Consider the following 19,673-nt stretch of genomic DNA (forward strand, 5'->3'; position numbering starts at 1 on the left):
TGGTTTATCTATACCATGGAATACTACATGGGAATGAGAAACCATGAAATCTGGCCATGTGTAGCAACATGGATGGACCTTGAGGGTGTTATGCTGAGCGAAATAAGTCAGGCAGAGAAGGACAAATATCATATGTTTGCACGTATAGGAGGATTAGGAGGAACTTAACTGAGGAACAAGGGGGAGAAGAAGGGGGGAAATGGTGGGGGAAAGGGAGAGAGGCAAACCATGAGAGACCCTTGAATGCTGACAAAAACTGAGAACTGATGGATGTAGGGGTGAGGGGGGATGGACATGGAGGAGGGCACTTGTGGGGATGAGCACTAGGCGTTGTGTGGAAACTAATTTGACAATAAACTATTTTTAAAAAAGAAAAAAGAAAAAAAGAAAAAAGAAAAAAATGCTAAAGAACAAGACAGAAAAAAAAAAGACTAAAGCAGTAGATCACAGAGTATTAAGGGCATATGTGCAAACGGTTTCCACTTACAAAGACTTCTTCAACTTACTTAATAAAATTCCACTAAATATTTTAAGTTGCACTTATTCTCTTTAAGCACTTTGGTTGTCTGACGATAACAAAAAGAGGAAGAAATTCTAATTACTTTATTAAATCTCACAAATCTTGCAGTAGTAAGCTTTGAATTGACTCTTAAATCCTCTTAAACATTTTTAAACGAAGTAAAAGTTGCACTTCAGCCAGAGATTTGGGGCAGGGAGTGATGGCTGGAGCTGTAGACATGCAGGGAGACTTTTGTGTAACACAGACATGACACACTGAGACCTCTTGATGGTCACTGTGCTGAAAGGCAACCCCAACACGAATCTAGTTCTGCCCCACCCACTCTGTGACTCAGGTCAGCTCTAGAGCTGTCTAGGTCAGGTGTGATTTCGCCAACCCTGGCTTGTAGATGGTCAGCCCAGGTGCTGATTCTGTTTCAGCCCTCTCTTGTTGCCCAACCTTGACAAGGGCCTGTGAACCCAGCAGCCTTCTTCCCTGGCCCCCTGCTATCATTATGCGTCAGACAAGACATCTCTGAGGAGCCCCTTGAAACCCACCCAGTCTAACTTATTTCCCAGCGTGCTTTCCTCTGAAATATGTTCTTACCTTTATCATCTGGACACCTTGAAATGATGCTATTGAAAATGCTTCTGGCTCCCCCCATGACTTCTCTCACTGAAATTAACATTAAGCGTAGTAATGAACGCCTACCATGTCTCTGTCTCTCCTTTCTTTCATTTTTTTAATGTTTATTTTATTTTGTGGAGAGAGAAAGACAGAGTGCAAGCAGGGGAGGGGCAGAGACAGAGGGAGACACAGAATCTGAAGCAGGCTCCAGGCTCTGAGCTGTCAGCACAGAGCCCAATGCGGGGTTCCGACTCACTGACAGAGAGACCATGACCTGAGCCGAAGTTGGGCACTTACCTGACTGAGTCACTCACGTTCTCCTCTCCTAACTTTCCCAAAGAATATTTTTCTTGACAGGAATAACTGTTCCGAGCCGACACAAGGACACTCTTCTTTTAAACATCTGTCTCATAAGTCTACGTAGAAAGATGTCCCTGGAGGAAATGAAAGACCTTCAGCTAGTCGGAAAATACATAGAACCAGAAACCAAAGAAGTGAATGGAGTCCTTATGACCAAGATGATGAGTGATAATTGGGAGAACATCTGGAATTTCCAAGCAAGACCTGATGATCTTCTCATTGCATCCTATGCCAAAGCAGGTAGGTTTGGGAAACTGGAGGTGGGTAGGAGGAGCAGGGACCTTCTGATTTTAAAAATGCAGATTTTCTCCAGGCCTAGCCCCTGGAGAAATGAACCCAGACTTGCTTCTGAGCTCCAATCCCCTAGGATCCAAGGTTCTCCTGTTTTTGTAGGTCTCTGATGAAGAAAGAGATTGGCAGATGCAAAATCTTCAAAGGACTGAATGAATTACAAAGTTATTTAAAAGCAGAGTCTGAGAAATTGTACAGAGGTTCTCACAGTAATCTTGCCAACCCAGCCACTCCTGGTTCCCATCCGTGAGGCAATCCCGGAGTAACAGCACTCCTTGCCCATTAAAAAGCATCTCTTGGTGGGGGACACTGATGTGGAAATGAGGGCCTTCCCCCCAATAGGAACCATTCTGATGATACTGAGTCCAAACCCAATCTGAAGAAGAATCTGAAGAAGGGGAGATGACACCTACCAGGGCCTCATAAAATGAATGAGGGGCTGTGACAAAAGTGAAGGTCTGAAAAGGCAAGAAGTTCCCAGGCTTGTACAGGGGTGGAGGAACAGAGAATATCCTAACTGGGGAGGCTGCGAAAAATGACTGACGATCCCCCTGCATTACCTGCGCTTGTAATGTCAAGCTGTGTGACCAAGTGAGGCGGGGATCCGAAGCTGTAGCCAGTATGGGAAAGTCTCAGTGTCCATTTGACTCACCAAGGGGGACTCCGGGTATTCCTAACCAAAAGACTTCAGAAAAGGGTATGGTCACGGCAGTTCTTCGAACCTTTCTTTATTAGACTGTTATTAGACTCTCTGGCTAGACATTCCCTCCTTAGCCTCACTCTGTTCTCAGGATTCAGCATTACTTAAAGTAGGGCAGGGCCTTCCTGTCATCAGGGCTCGATTGTTTCAAATCCCCTTCTCTGTCTGGTTTGCACAGGAAATTCTCCTGCCCAGAACTGAACCTGAATTTTCATTGCACCTCAGAGCAGAAATGTTTTCAGCTTACCTTTGAAATTTTGCAGTCAATCCGAAAGCCTCTCATAAGACAGTCTCCAAGTCTCCAGCCTTAGTCCCTCACCTCTGCTACTACCTCCTACCTGCTGTGCGCCTGCTTCTACTTCCCAGTGAGGAAATGTGACTCTTTATATTGCTTCTGTGGCTCCCTGCCTGGGATGCCCTGGCTTCTTAATGTGAATCGACATTCCAGTCTCCCTTGACTCTACACTCCAAAATTAACTCAGCTGAGCTTTACTTACCTCTTCCACAGTAAGTTGGCTCTTCTTCTCTGTAGACTATTCCTGTATCCCTTTGAACATCCTTCTTGGCTCTTACTGTATAGTGTTCATCTTCTAGTTAACTGTGTATATGTTCTATGTATCAGGGAGCAGCCAGAGAGACACCAAACACTTCTGATGTAAACAGGAAAATGGATATCTGGTGGACAATGAGGACAGTCTACTTTTTTCCCTACCTATATGTCTATGTCTACTCCTCTTTTGTATCCTTTAGGATTCAACCTAGCTACAGGTGTCACAAAACCCAAAATCACACAAAAGAAAAAGCAGTCTGAAGAATTAGTAGTCAGTGCTGAAACGGTAGCTGCATTGATCATCAAAGACTCAGACTTTTCCTAACTTTCTACTGCACCATCTCCAGGTGTAGCTTTTGGTTTTACGGTCCAATCTGACTCATGGAGCTTGAACCATGCCATGCACACTTCCAAAAGCAGCAAGGAGGTAGGAAAAGAGGAATAAGGTCATGTCCCTTCCCTTTAAAGTTTTTAAATGTTTTCTTTATTTTTGAGAGTGAGATAGAGACAGTATGAGCAGGGGAGGACCAGAGAAAGAATGAGACACACAGTCCAAAGACACCTCCTGGCTCTGAGCTAGCTGTCAGCACAAGCCTGACGTGGGACTCGAACCTATGAACCATGAGATCATGGCCTGAGCTGAAGTCGGAAGCTTAACCGACTGAGCCACCCAGGCGCAGTCCCTTTTCTTTAAAGACAACTTTCCAAAATGGCATGGCCACATCATCCAAGAAAGATTGAAGAATACTGCCTGTGAAGGAAATAGTTATATGCCTAGCTAAAAATTAAGGATCTATTAACTTGAGGAAGAAAGGAAGAATGGATATAAGCTAGGCAAGAAGCAGTCACTGTCCTATCTTATCTCCTCCTAAAAAATCGTTAACGTTATGAGACAAGAACAGTGGCTAATTCATCTTGTGTGTCTGTAGAGTCATTTGATTCAGTATTCATTCGCTCAGCCTATCTTTACCAGGTGCAAAGCCCTATGCAAGGCATGGGGGATGAACGAGGAGGTGGTAAGTAAGCTGATTCTATTTAATACTCAGTATATATAAATTTCACTGAACACATAAATAATCAAGGAAGTGAATTGAACTGTGCAGTGAGTAGATGGAATTGACAGTAAGTATTGCCCCTAGGTACAACCTGGACACAGGAGATTGTGGACATGATCCAAAATGATGGCGATGTGGAGAAGTGCCAGCGGGCCAACACCTTTGACCGGCAACCTTTCATTGAGTGGGCTCTACCCCCACCCTTCAACTCAGGTAAGCTTGCCCAAATAATGCCCATGAATTTGTAGCTAAGACCCATGACTACTGTGTTAAGCCCGTTTGCATCTGAGAACGGAATTATTTCTGCAATTAACCTTCTGGAAAATATTTCAAGGATACTGGGAAAGAGGTTAAAATCAATATACTCACTTTAGCTGGGAAATAAGACTCCTAAATTCCTCTTCTAAAATATATGATTGGGTAGCATCAGTCAGCTCATTCCCTACTGGTGATTGAGAATTCAAGAGTAATGATGAATGTATAACACAGAGAAGGAAGGGTGAGGACTCCTAGCATCCAGTGATTAAGAACCATATTCCTCTGTGATTGTGCTCCCTTCTCATAGAGGATTCTCTTCAAATATATTTTATCTATAACCAGTCGACCACAGAATCAAACAAAATTATAAATAGATCATTATCATCAACAAACAATTATGCTTCATACCAAAGATACGAAGAAAGATAAGACACAGCATCCTTCAAGATCTTGAAATCAGTTAGGAATAAAGGACATGTTTTTATAAAGGAAATAGTGGCAAATACTAGCTTTTATAACAGATGACAATCCAATGATGAAAAGCCATAGACTTTTGAATCAAATAATCCAGCTTCAAATGTTTACCTGGGTGACAATGAGTAAATTATTAACTCTCCAGCCACAATTACTTTCATTTGTAAAGTAATACCTATTGAAAACCCACTATTGATTGTATCAACTATTCTAGCACCATTAGTTGAAAAAATATCTATTTTCCCCTTTGAATAGCTCGATAACTTTTCCAAAATTAACTATATGTGCGTGTATATGTATATTCTGTATTTTCTATTCTGTTCCTTTCCATTTTGTATCTATCTCTATGCCAACACCACACCTCCTGCTTATTATAGCTTCATAAGCTTTGAATTTAGATATTATAAATTCTCCAGATTTCTTCTTCTTTTTCAAAGTTGCTTTAGCTATTTTAGGATCTTTGTAAACTCTAGAGTCAAACTGTTTGTTTCTACAAAAAAAAAATTCCAATACTTGGTTGGGATTACATTGAATCTATTGATCTATTTGGGGAGAAGTATTACCCTAACAAAATCAGGATTTCTGATCTGGGAATGTGGTTCGTCTCTTCAACAACTTAGGTGTTGTTTAATTTCCCTTGCTAGTGTCTGTTGTCTTCTGTCACTTATGTCTAGCACATCTTCAATCAAATTTAACCGTAAATATTTTTATTTAATGGTATTATAAATGGCATTTTTTTATATTAATCTTTATTTGTTGCTGGTATACTGAACTATAATTGCTATTTATACTTGACCTAGTATTCTGCATCCCAGCTTATTGGTTCTAGTAAGTGTTTTGTATATTCTATTGGGTTATGCTGTTATTTGGTTCATAGATAATCATGATTTTTATATTTTATTGATATAAGGGATACTTTAGCATTATAAATTTCTTTTTTTAAGTTTCTTTATTTATGTTGAGACACAGAGAGAGAGAGGAGAGAGAGAGAGAGCGAGCACACAAGTACATGCACGAGGGAGGGGCATATAGAGAGAGAATCCCAAACAGCTCTGCACTGGCAACACAGAGCCTGGCACAGGTCTCAGTCCCACGAACCATAAGATCATGACCTGAGCCAAAATTAAGACTCAGACACTTAACTGACAAAGCCACCCAGGCACCTCCAGAGTTCTTTCTTTCTCTTATATCATGCTTTTTGGGTTAAAACTACTTTCTCTGATAGCATCACATCCCTACTTACAATTTATGTGTCTACCTACCCTTTTATTTTCACTCTTTCTGTGTTTTAGGTGTGTCTTCTATGCTGCATATGATCGAGTTTTCTCTTATGAGCCATTTTGAACCTATTTTTATTCACTTAACTAATCTCTACATCCAACATGGGGCTTGAACTCACAACCCTGAGATCAAGTGTCACATGCTCTTTCAACTGAGCCAGCCAGGGACCCGTCACATTTATTGATATGGCTGATATGTTTGTTCACAATTATGTCATATTGTAACTGAACTAACATGAATTTACTCCTTAGGGAGTCACAGATAGAAACTACACCAGGTGAGCTATCACACAACGGTAACTTTATTTGTAGCAGATAAGGAGATCATGGGGAATAATTTCCAAAGCCAAGACTCTCAGAACAAGGGTAAATGGATTCATTTTATTTAGAGTTAGGATAAATATTCGGAAAGGGGAGCTTTGTCATGTATGTAAAGGGGGAAGCATAAGGTCATGGATGTGCCTTAAGGAAACATGCCTATACACACATTGCATGTTATGTTAATGAGGCCTGTGCTCCTCCTTGGGTGGAGATTTTAACATTATAATGAAGTAAAGGTAACTCTTGGTCACCCCACGGTCACTCCATGGTCTGTCTGTGCAGATGTGAGTTGGGGGTTGACCTCAAACTGGTATGGATGATCTGGGCCAGTTGGAGCTCATCATCAGGTCAGTCATTACTGCTTGAAGGATAGTTTCAGATTCCATCACAGGATACTATGACCATTGGGTGTTTTGGCCGAGTTAAGAGATAAGCTGAAAAGAAGCGCTTGAGGAAAAATGTGGGACATATGTTGGTGGGTACAAGCAGGTGAGTAGTAAAGGTCAGCCGTTGGGGTCTAGCTGGTGACAATATTATCATGTGCAGTAAGAAATATTTACTGTTTCTTTCCCTATTTGTTATATCCTTTTTGTTTTTCTTTTTCTTAAAAAATTTGTGGGAGTTCTTATGTTATTTTTATGCTTTTTATTTAATTTCAATATAGTTAACATACAGTGTTATATTAGTCTCAGATATACAATATAGTGATTCAACAATTCTATATGTACTCAGTGCTCATCACAATAAATGTATTCCTAATCCCTTTCACTTAGTTGACACATCTCCTCATCCAGCTCCCCTCTGGTATCCATCTGTTTGTTCTCTATAGTTAAGAGTCTGTTTCTTGACTTGTCTCTCTCTTTTTTATTTTTCTTTTTTTCATCTCTTTTATTTCTTAAATTCCGTGTATGAGTGAGGTTACATGGTATTTGTCTTGCTCCAACTGACTTATTTCCCTTAGCATAATGGATAATGGTCTCTATCTCCACCCATGCCATTACCTCATTATAAATGGCAAGATTTCATTGTTTTTTATAGCTCAGTAATATTCCATTATATATATATATATATATAATGGAATGTTGATAACATGGTCTATCTGAAACCAACAGCTTAAATTAGTTCAAACACTGAATACATTTTACATGAGTCCATGTAAGACAATTTGTTCCCCATGATTAGTTTTTACCTAGAATGTTGGTGGGGGAAATCTGATGTTGGTGGTTTTCACTCCTCAACATCTCAGGTGGGAGGAGGAGAAGTTGATGGTACCTGAGGCATTAAGGAACCAATTATGCAGGCTACCCCTCAGGTGGTGCGGAAAAGGGGGGAGGGAAGGCAGAAGAGATGAGGTGCTAGTAGAAGGCAGAGAGAACCCCTTGTTTTTAATCTTGTCAGTTCAGACAGAGGAGCAGACTCCAGATTTCTTTTGTTTTGTTTTCCACCAGTGGAAGTAGGCAGTCAATGTTAATCCAGAGACTCCAGAGACGACAAGGAACTTTCCTGAAATAAAAGGAGTTTGGGAGCTGCTTGGGAATATTCCTTAAATTCCCCATTCTGAGGTAGAATAATCAGACTACTAATGCAACTCTGGGAAGTGACCAGGCTCCCCTTTTGCCTATTATGGGCCGATCTGCCAAAACAAACCCGGGTTGTTCCCAATCTGACAGGCACTCCCTGAGCTGGTTCCTTGGCCTAAAGGGTTCTATTAGCACACATGGGGTCCTTGCCCCTTCACACCTGGAGAACTTGTCTCTTGCAGATCCAGGAATCTGCTGGTGCCAGGTGAGGCCGCCTCTCCTGGCACCCCGAGGTTCACATCTTTGGTGCAAAGGAGGTGGAAATGCACCATCTCTGAATCCCGAACAAGAGCACCCAAGTAATATAGCAGGATTCTTGCACAGAGAGTGGTGACACCGTGGCTTTTCTTTCCGGGAAGCAACTATATTCCTGCCAGCACCACTCAGTTGACTTAGAACCCAAAGAACTGAGCCCCAAATGCCGTGTGATGTAGTTTTTTACATATTTTTTTACTTCTTTGTCTCTCATATATGGTAACACACAAACATGTAGTCTGATTAGAGGTTCTCATGTTACAAGGTCGTGAGGGATGTTGTCATGGACGCATATAGGTAGGTTGCCTTGAGATTTCTTTCTTTCTTCTTTCTTTCTTTCTTTCTTTCTTTCTTTCTTTCTTTCTTTCTTTCTTTCTTTCTTTCTCTCTCTCTCTCTCTCTCTCTCTCTCTGTCTCTCTCTTGCTCTCTCTCTCTCTTTCTTTCCTTAAGGGTGGGACCCTATCATAGTGGCATTGCTGACTGAAGGGCAGTCACATTTCTAATGGTGGCAAGAGCTCTTGGGCTGAGGCGATGTCATCTGAGGCATTGCTGTACTTGCAGGTGGTTTCCCGGGTGGAGATCCATGAAAGGTAGAAGTGGGGCTGCTGGTGTTTAATGCCAAGTACATGTGCTAGAGGCCTGGCTCAGGATGGGACTATAAGTGTGAACTCTACTGCTAGGTGTGCAGACTTCATTGGGTTCCATTAGATCATCAGGGTACACTTTGCAAAGGAGCATGCAGTATCCATGACTGAGCTTTGTGGGGACGCCATCCATAATGTATATAGATTCTGGGCACATTGATAGGCTCACTGTAGGGACATTTTGTAGATGGCAGCTATACAATCCAGAGATAACCCCATGAAATCTATGATAGGGGGGTTAGAACACAAACCTGCCAGCCAAGATGAGTCTGATGTGTTTACAACAGTAGGGCTGTTAGGTGGGGGGTATATATAATTTGAGGCATGGTGTAAGGATGGGATAACTCTATTAAGCATCACTTCCATTGGCACCATTTAATGTAGAGGGAGATGAACTCTGGGTCAGAATCCATGCCTGGTAGCACATTGACCCCTTGTAATAGGGCCTGCAACACCTGGTCCTCAGTTGTCCTTTGGTATAGTTGTATGCCTGGATGACTTTGTTCCTGCACATCTTCTGAGATAGAGTTAGGCTGGAGGGATTTACTAACAACCCTATTATCCAAGGTACCCACAATAAAGGAGAGAATATGCTTTGACTAGCTTGAGGGGTGTCATTCAGGGAAATCAGTATGGATAGCAACAAAAAGGAGTGTGTTTTTGCATAGGAGCAAGGGTTCATTAGCCTCTTCATCTCGAGTGGGGTGGAGACCTGTCTGCATCCACTGAGAGCCACCATAGGATTCTATGGTTCCTTTGGGGGATTCATTTCCTAATGTGACTGGCATCCACTAGCAGGAATACCTTTCTCCTCTCTTTGAGATCCACAGACCCACTAGTTGACCCTGGAATCATAATTTTATGGCTTGATAAAACTTGCAAAGCTTTTTTATGGACTTGATTTAATTAACCAGGCCTAAAACCAGAATAGTGAGCAAAGCCAGTGTTCTTCACTTTGTGGCTGATTGTGGACCATCATCTGAGCCAATGAAATTTGTATAAGCAATTTGGTAGGGTTTGTTCCTTTGGGCTATGCAAAGAGCGTCATATGACACAATCCACCCCTGATCAGGTTCCCAGCATTTGGAAGACAGTGAGACAATGGAAAGATCACAATGGTGAGGGCAGCATTCATCTAGTGAACAGAAGTGAATGACATCCTCCTTGAGGTCAGAGGAGTCAGGAGTCCTTGTCAATATTAGAAGGGGTTTTTAAAAGAACACATGTAGTTGTCATGGGGGTATGGAGAGCTAAGAGCCAGGAATCAAGCAGTATTAGAGCCAGAAGTAAAATTTCTGTGCATTTGGGGGTCCCTAGTGTTTAAAAATTGAGGAGCATCTGTCTGAAAGCCATTGTACCTCTCTATAAATCCCCCAGCTTGGGGCCAGTCAGCTAGGTGGAAATTCCACAAGATTCCATGTTCCAGAGTCCATTACTGAGCTGCCTCGGAGGTGTAAGCAGTTCCATGTTCCTTTATCTGAATCTGTAATGTCTCATGGGTGTAAGGGGACACGCACATATCTGGTTAGGAAGGATGTTGCACAATAGGAAGCAGTGCTTCTGGAGAGAACAGCCTGTAGGCATCCCAAGAAGGTATTGATGATGGTGTTTACATACCCACTAGCTCCTGCAGAGGGCAGCAGCAGTCTGATACAACAAATTTGCCATCACAAGTTGTCACACTGACCTGGGAATCTTCCAGAGTTTTGTCTGGGGACAAAGAGGCAATTATCTACCACCAGTTTTGATAGAACAAAGGTGAAAATGACTCCACACCTGTTTCCCCAATCAGTGAGTGCTATTGCTCCCCTGTGGCCCGATGTAATAGAGGCCCACTCTCCTAGTGGGCATGGTATTTCTGGAAGAATAGTTATATGAAGGTTATGTCTGGAATGTTGTTGGAATGTTGGGACAAGGAGTCTGCAATGTTATTAGAATGTGCTTCTGGTGTTTGTTGCCATGTGTGCACAGACATGAGTGACTATAAGTTGCATATGTGACTTGGTTGTCCCTCTCCAAATGGAGGCACCTGGAGACATTGCATTATCCTTTTGTCATTATCCAGACCAGTCTAAGAGTCCATGACTAACAGTCCAGGAGTCAGCAAAAATATGTGCTCTTGGGAGTCTCACTTTGTGGCCTATTGTGGAGTCAAGCACACTGCCACCAACCCTGCTATCTGGGCCAAGCCAGGAGCTCCCTTCTTGACAAGAGATATGAGGTAGCAGGATACCACTGCAGCCTACTGGTGGGTGGCACTGTGTACGACGGCAGCACTGTTGTACGTGAAGAACACTGGTTCCCTTTCCATGCCAAACACCTGGTCCCAGGGAGCTTCTCAAACTGCTAGACAGGACAACAGTGGGGGTGCCACCAGATGTACCTCCATTAACAGTAGTCAAGAGGCTGAGCTTGGGGGAGCCACACCTCCTGTACTCTGGAAATGCTCTTGACATCGGATTGAGTCCTTTTTAAAGGTACCACTTTCATTTTAACAATGAGCCCTCAGGGCATTGCTGAGCCCTTGCTGGGTTGAATGACTAGCCCAATGCAGGATAGAGACTTGTTGCAAATCACCACGGGCTACGAATACCTTTTTCTCTAAAAGGGCGCAATGGACTGCCAAAATTTGGTGCTCAAGTGGCGTGTGCTAGATTGCTGTCTGGGGCAGATGTTTAGTCCAGGCCCCATGGACAGCCAGATAAAGCTGTGTTTAATCCCAAGACTCCACAAGGCCTAATCAGATGTCTCCACTGATTCAACTCAGAAAGCTGAGCCCAGAGAGACTAAGGACAAGGCCTGCTACATGGCTTGTTGGGCCAAACGCAAGACAGTTTGGTGAGTTTCTCCCAATTGGAAAGAAGCTGGATTGCAACTAACAGCACACATAGGTTTTATTAAAATTGTAAGTGTATAATGTGTTGCCCCCAAAAGGTGAAGACACCTGATATGTGCTCTGCCTTCTCTAATGTAACAGGAGGCTTAATTTTTTTTTTTTTACAAATAGTTTATTGTCAAATTAGTTTCCACATAACAGCCAGTGCTCATCCCCACAAGTACCCTCCTCCATGCCCATCCCCCCCCCCCCCCACATCCATCAGTCCTCAGTTTTTGTCAGCCTTCAAGAGTCTCTCATGGTTTGCCTCTCTCCCTTTCCCCCACCATTTCCCCCCTTCTTCTCCCCCTTGTTCCTCTGTTAAGTTCCTCCTAATCCACCCAGAATAGATTGGAGAAAATATTATGGAGTAGATGACCTAAAATCTCTACAAATTCAAGTCTTCTTTTCAAGAAAGTTTGTTCAGATTATAAGTTTAAACACTAGTTCTATTCCACCATTTTAATTTTCTCAGGAACTGTAGTTTATACCAACGTTAGAGCTGCCATGCCTGTGTTCCACCTCAGACACTTTCTCTCTGACCCTTTTTGCTTGTTTATTTACCTCACTGTCCACCTCTTGGTTATCTTCTTGCCTTTCTTCAACATCCTTTATTTAATTTCGTTTCAAACCTAGCCTTCATTGTCAACCTTATGATTTAATCTTCACTTATGCTATTGTGCCTTTTCTCTTTTTCAGTTCCATCAAATCTTTTCTCATTTGTTCCCTTTTCCTTAATTTATATTTATATTTATTTGTGTGTTTCTTTTGTCTATTTCAGTTCTTAATTTTTGTATTTCTGAGTTGTTTGTTCCTTTTCCCAAACATTTGATTGCAACATTTAATCACGATTGGAATATTGTATTACAATTTTATTTAGGATTGTAGTTGGTTTTCAGGGGAAACTTTTCATTAGGTTAAAGGCCTCGATTTACTTTTCCTGTTCTTTATAGAAGTTTTGTTTTCATGAGATCTGCTTTGTTCTGTTTGTAATCATTTAATTACCGTAGTTTCTAGTTTGAAAGCACCTTCTTCTGTCCATTCTGGCCTCCAGTGTATTGTTTTGTTCACAGATGGCATTGTGGATGGTGGGGAGGAGGAATCTGCATGCTGCTGTTTCTTTCATTTCTGCAGGATCTTTAATTTTCTTTCTCTTACTTCCTACTTTCCCTTTACAGCCAGGTTTCCAGGGGGTTCCTCCCCCTTCTGATTCTCCACCAGAAGCTGTGTTTCTCCAACCAAGGCTACCTCTCTGCCTCACTGACAAGCCCCTTCCCTGAGACTGGTGCTCTGGGGTCAAACCCCAGCCTGTATTTGGTATTTTAACCCTCAGCATTGGACATTCTGTTTCCAGGAATGATTTTGTTGTGATTTGTCTACTTTTTCCTTGCCTCTCTACTCCTTTCCACAAAGTCTCTTAAGCCGCTCCCCATCACTCACCATTGTCTTTGCCCACCAAAAACTAACCGATTTTCACTCCTGGCTGTCATTTTTACTACCTTGGAGAAATTACTGAAATTACCTGACTACTGTAAGTTCTCATTATTCATCTAAAAACACATTGCAGCACAGAGACCAGTGTGGTGTTTGACTAGTGGCTGTTGCAGTTCTTGGCCTGGAAAGTAGAGGTTGAAAGAAAGGCTGATGGAACTGCTGGCCTTGAAGAGCTGGTTGATAGCCCACCTATGTCAAGACGGACACCTGCTCTTCTCCAGCTGCTTTAATCTACTACCCATTTCAGTAATAGAAAACCCCAAAGGACAAAATATCCAAGTTGTTGTTGGGGTCATAGTTATCACCAACCTCTGACCTCTCAAAGCATCTGCATCTTCCCACACAAGTACAACCAATTAGTCAAGTAATCAGGACAGAGGCATATAGACATGAAAAACCATAATTTTAGGCAAAGCCAGCTATTCAGTAAATCTCATTCCAGATGTTTAGGAAAACAGTAATATTGAATTCATGAGGCTGATGAAAAATATCCAAGTAAATGGTGTGGCCTTCTTTCCTAGGTTTGGATCTGGCCCAGAAAATGCCTTCTCCCAGAACTATGAAGACTCACCTGCCTGTTCAGTTGCTGCCACCTTCCTTCTGGAAAGAAAATTCAAAGGTAGGAAAAGCCAACTTTTCAAGCCCAATTTTGGTCATATGGACAATCACTGTCTCTAAGTGGAAACAATCAAAGATGTTGAAAGATAAATAACCAATGGAGGTATAGAGAAGATGGTGGCCTTACCCCTACATTCCCACATACTCCATCATGGATCCAACTTTCCTTCAAAATATTATTTCTGGGTACATACTAGGAAGTTTCCAGACAAAATCATTCTGATTAGCTGCCAATGAAGCCGCATCCAAAGACAGCAAGTGGTGAAACAAAGCACATATTTCCTCAAGAGGGCTTTTATCTTGGTTTGAATCATCTAAGAAGCAAAAGGAAAGACATAAAAGGGATTTATTTAGGGAAATCCTGTGGAGGGGAAGGTAGAGCAACACAAAGAAGGATGGACAGCTGTAAGACCATGATACTACACTGACCACGCTTACAGCGTATCTTGTGGAGCAAGCTCCCAGGAACCGTTATACCACTATGTCTTCCATTTTCAACAATTTTCATTTATTTTGACACTTCCAGGTTCAGGTTCAATGTGTAATGTACACCAAAATTCTAGTGGTTTTTTTTTTTTATTATACTTGTTTCATCAGTGAGTCTTAAATTCAATGAAATATGTAATATGAGCACAATATGAACTTACAAACTTGCAGTGAAAAGTGTAGCCATCCAGCAGAATCAAAATGTTTGTATCAACCAGACCAGCACATCTTCTCCCTGCAAGCAAGCTACTTTAGAGACCTATACTGTATGCTTACTACGAAAACCATAAGGGTCACGTCTGTTTAGCCAAGACACTTTCCCCTATGTGTGGTGCTTAGATACACAGGGCAAGTGATTGCTTTTGACTCTGCTATTTCTGGGCTTCCATGAGTCACAGCTCTTCATCTTGCCCATCTCCCATCTCCAAACAAGGTTCACTGCAATTGCATAGGACTCCACATAGCAATAGGCTGTCCCATTCCTGATCTGCTTCCCTGAGATTTTACACAGGTTAACTTGATTTGTGAAACTATCTGCTTTATTCCCACAGATAGATCATACATATATGACTCATGCCACTCAAGAAGCAATATTATTTCCAAATGGTATTGTAGATTCAATGTGAGAAGACACAGTAACATTTTGTTATTCATCATACTAGCACTTTTTTCCATAAAATCAGGCCTCCTAAAAAATGTAAAAATCTCAATAGCAGCACCTCCCTTTACCTGCTTGGAATTGAGGCTTCTTTGAGTAGGAAGTGACATTAGAGAGTTGAGCCCAAGATTTTTTATTTATGATGCAGTGGTAAACTAAATAACCATTCCCTAAAGATACCCATGTGCTAATCAACAGAACCTGTGAATGCTACCTTATATGGTAAAATAAACTTTGTAGATTTGATTAAGTTGGGGATCTTGAGATGAAAAGATTATCCTGGATTAGTAGGTGGGCCCTAAGTATCATCACAAGGATTCTTATAAGAGGGAGGCAAGAAGATCAAAGGAAGTAGGAGATGTGACAAGTGAAGCCAGGAATTGAGTCAAGAACCAAGGAATGCAGGTGGCCTTCAGGGGCTAGCAACAGCAAGTGAAGGGATTCTCCCCTAGTGCCACCAAAGGGCCAACAGCTTGACCTGAGCTCAGGGAAATCAAGCCTCCAGAACCACAAGAGAATAGATCTCTTATTGTTTCAGCCACTTCATCTCTAGTAATTTGTTACTGCATCCATGGGGGATTCACACAGACTGGTCAGCAGATTCTCAGAAAATATACCGGGCATTAGGTCATATCCTAGTCATCTGACTCCTGCCACAAGCACACTGAAAATGCTCCCCATCTACCCCAGACCTCCCCTTCACAATTTACTCAAGCTTACAAAAAGGCAGTAACCAATACCAGCATTAAGAAACGTATTTACATTATAAGATTGTGCAGCTGTGTCACACTTTTTGTTCCCTAATGCTTTCATAAATACCTGAGGAAAAAAATCAACCAGTAAGAAAAAATGCAGAGAAACATACTGGGTTTGTACCCCTCTATGAAAGGGGTGGAGGAAAGGCAGCTGGGAAAGGAAAAGGCTTGGGAGATTGGCTGAGAGAGAAATACCACTGGGTGAATTGTGTGGGACACAGAAATTCTGTTCAGTAAGGGAGATACAAGAAAATGCTTGTGTCACCATTAATAGGCTCCTCCATCTCAGCTCTGCTGAGAATGCATACAGCAGCACAGGTGAGCATGGGAATCTGGACAGTAACCACAGGACATGAAGCAAAGATCTCAGCTCTCCCTGGCCAGACCACACCCCTGCTTTTGTGATTTAAAGAATCATCACAAGCAGCTCCAAAGGGAGACTTAGCACTGCCCTCAAAGGTCCTACAATCTTACCACATATGAAAAGTAGCAATGATATCATTAATCTATAAAGCTGCAGTTCATCATGTGCAGATGAGACCAAATGGCTGACTGCATTAGTTACCCCATACAATAACCTAGAGGCCTCACTTAGTACAAGCCAAGGAGGACCTACCTTACGCAATAGAAAAAAACACAGTGGTCTCTTTAGCCTCTAGGAATATCATAGTTAGGGTGGCCATAGTATTTATCATGCAAACCAGAATACTTTTAAGAAAAGGGGAATGCTCATAATCTTTATCTAAGACCACATATATACGTTGGAACTCTGAGCAAACTGGAAGATTGGTCATCCTGATCAAAAGAAAAATGTAGACACGTTCAGATACTCAAATGGGATAGTCTAAGATTCTTCTAATAACAAGGTCCTCTGCAGTGAGAGATAATATTTCTCTGTTTTGTTTTCTCTCTATCTCAATCCCCTTGCCGGCTGGTTTCAGATTATCTATGTGGCTAGAAATGCAAAGGACACTGTGGTGTCCTACTACCATTTCTCAAGAATGGCTAAATTAATACCTAACCCTGGTACATGGGAGGAGTTTGTTGAGGCATTCAAAGCTGGAAAAGGTGAGTGAGACGAAATTGTGGGTGCAGATGTCCTTATTCATGTTTTCTTGTTCAATGCTGACTTCAGAAAGGATGGGTTTTCATTGAATGATTGTAGTCATCAAGGTCCTGGGAGGATGGGATGGCACATTCAAAATGGATCATTTAGAGGAGAATTTACTAAGAGACTATTTACAAAGCTATGGGCAGATTTTAAAGAAACAAACAAGTGGAAATACAGTGTTGGATGAGTACCAGTAGGGAGCCATTGCGCCCCTGGGAAAAGGACAGGGCCCCTTAACAGGACCTGAAGCCGTCAGTAGGGGAAACAGTACCATAGTGAGCCAACAGGAAGAGCATCAGGAAAATAAACATACCTTCCTTATTCTCTTATTGCTTCAAAAAGCCTGTTAGTACCTTTTCCTGGCAAAGCCCACGTGGGAGTTTGAGCATACAGGAGGCATTTCCGCAGTCCCTGGAGGTCAACCTCACAAGATGAAGCAAGGTGCAGAGTGAATTTGGCAGGGCCAACAGAAGGCGTCCAGTGCACCTCTCTTCCTCTAATTCACCATTACAGAGCAAAAAGTTGACCAAATACATGGTAATTATAGATTTTTAAGGAATCAAAATCAGCCTACTAGGAGACAATGTTTATTGTGTCGCACTAATCTAGGAACCATGTAGTGATGCAAGGGAAAGAAAGATTATGATCCCTGGCAACTACACAATATCTAATGTGCTAGTAAGTTCCAGGGCAGAAATATAAAACCAAGAAATCCAGAATACTTTTTATCATCTCTCTGAATATTAAGAAGCTCCTCTCTTCTGCAAATAAGAATTCTGACCAGGGTCTTTATCTTCTTTTCTTTTTCCCTTTTATTTGAGACATCCAGGCTCATTTTATAAGTTTCAAATGGATATCGATGCCCCGCTCCCACTTCTCTCTTGTTCCCTCCAGTGCTATGGGGCTCCTGGTATGACCATGTGAAGGGATGGTGGGATGCGAAAGACCAGCACCGTATTCTCTACATCTTCTATGAGGACATGAAGGAGGTGAGGGGTAGTGCAGTCCACATCAGACCACCATGTTCTCCAGGGCAGCAAACCAAAGTCAGAATTCTGTGTGTGGGCTTGACCAAAGAAGAGCCTTCAGTGCGATCCTTTCTCTCCATGACATTCTTCTTGACTGTTTTACCCTTGAGAGTTCTAACTACTTTTCTGTTCTTCTCAATTTTCTTTGCTTCAGTTCACAATTTCTAGAAGATCCTTCCTCCTCAGAGAATATTACATTCTTTTATAGTTGAATTAATCCTGACACTTATGAACCTGTGTTCACCTACAAAATGGGTATCATCTCATTTTGTATCTAATGAAATTATCATAAGGATTTATAAGATCACATATGTAAAGTACCTATTTGTGTTCGGTGAATGTTCAGGGAGAGTTTCCTTTTCCCTCTTCCACACCCCAGGCCCACATCACAAACTATTTACTCCAGATAAACATTGGCAGGATTGGTCTCACATATTGGGATATTTCTCCATTTCAAGTCACTGTGTATGAGAGGCAGGACAAAATCACTCTCAGGACCCAAGGGTTAGTGTTCTAGAATTACAAAATAATTCTCTGCGAAAACTAATCAAAAGCTTTAGCTCCTTTTCTACAATTCTTTGATCAAAGAACCAGTGCATAGGAATTCACACTTCTGCATCAACTTGAGGTCCCTTTGTATTTATCCCCTTAATGACCTTCTATTAAACTGACAGGGTTTTTTTTTTCTTTGCTATCTTTTATATCTCAAATACTAGAGTTAGTCACACTGTGCCTCATCTGCAACATTTTTTTCACTTATACAACCTTTCCTGATCTCTACCAGGAGACGTAATACTGCTTTATACAAATCTCATGTCTCTCTCTCTGTGTGGACAACATGTTTTCTCGTTAGTTATGTCTACATTCATCTCCTATGGTAGGGCAAGCTTCCTGAGGGCAGGAACAGCTCTCATCTTTGGGTCTTGGCAGCACCCTTGCATGTAGTCGTCATCTGAAGGATGTTTATTGAATTTATTTGAACTGATCCCTTAACTCATTCCTCCCCAAACACTGTTTTTCCACACAGAATGTCATCCCTAATGGAAACTCAAAATTATTTGTTTTGTATAACTATTGTACATCCAGGACCCAAAGCGGGAAATTCAGAAGATTGTGAAGTTCCTGGATAAAGAAATTCCAGACGAAGTTCTGAATAAAATCATATATCACACCTCCTTCGATGTAATGAAGCACAACCCAATGGCCAACTACACCACTTTGCCTACCAAATTCCTGGACCACTCTATCTCCCCTTTTATGAGGAAAGGTACGTAAGACTTATATTCTCAGATGCCAAATTGGACTCTGTGGTCCCCATGATCTGCTTAGGTTTTCCAATAATGTTTCTTACCCCATTCAGTATGCATTCTTGTCCGTGACACTACATCATTTTTAAGAGGAAAACTTCCTTTTTTTTCCCCATTCTTGTGCTGACTCCAAGGGTGTGTGTTCACTTCACCCTGTACTCTTGTGTGGCAATCATTGAGACTTTGCCCTGTTTCAGGGATGCCTGGGGACTGGAGGAGCTTTTTCACTGTGGCCCAGAATGAAGAATTTGACAAAGACTACCAGAAGAAGATGGCAGGGAGCACCCTGACCTTCCGCACGGAGATCTGAGGGCAACAAGGGAGTCCATCAGTCAAGGACCTCCTTCTTAGATTTTAGACATTTGAGCCTCATAATCAAGAATACTTAAAATCTCCTCTAATTTTGAGATTTCCTACACCATCAGTAGATTTTATGCCACTGTAATA

General features: G+C 41.8%; 1 protein-coding gene across 1 annotated transcript; it reads left to right on the forward strand.

Moving 5' to 3' along the window:
• Nucleotides 1–1,553: 1,553 nt before the first annotated feature.
• LOC120227542 (sulfotransferase 1C1-like) lies at nucleotides 1,554–19,536 on the forward strand. The gene is made up of 7 exons (XM_039225639.1): nucleotides 1,554–1,726; nucleotides 4,167–4,295; nucleotides 13,785–13,882; nucleotides 16,722–16,848; nucleotides 17,786–17,880; nucleotides 19,006–19,186; nucleotides 19,424–19,536. Exons 1-7 carry the CDS (start codon nucleotides 1,555–1,557, stop codon nucleotides 19,534–19,536), a joined length of 915 nt encoding a protein of 304 aa, XP_039081570.1. The 5' UTR covers nucleotide 1,554.
• Nucleotides 19,537–19,673: the final 137 nt, after the last annotated feature.

The sequence above is a fragment of the Hyaena hyaena genome, unplaced genomic scaffold, assembly GCF_003009895.1.
Source record: "Hyaena hyaena isolate Hyena2069 unplaced genomic scaffold, ASM300989v1 scaffold_2471, whole genome shotgun sequence".
Lineage (NCBI taxonomy): Eukaryota > Metazoa > Chordata > Mammalia > Carnivora > Hyaenidae > Hyaena > Hyaena hyaena.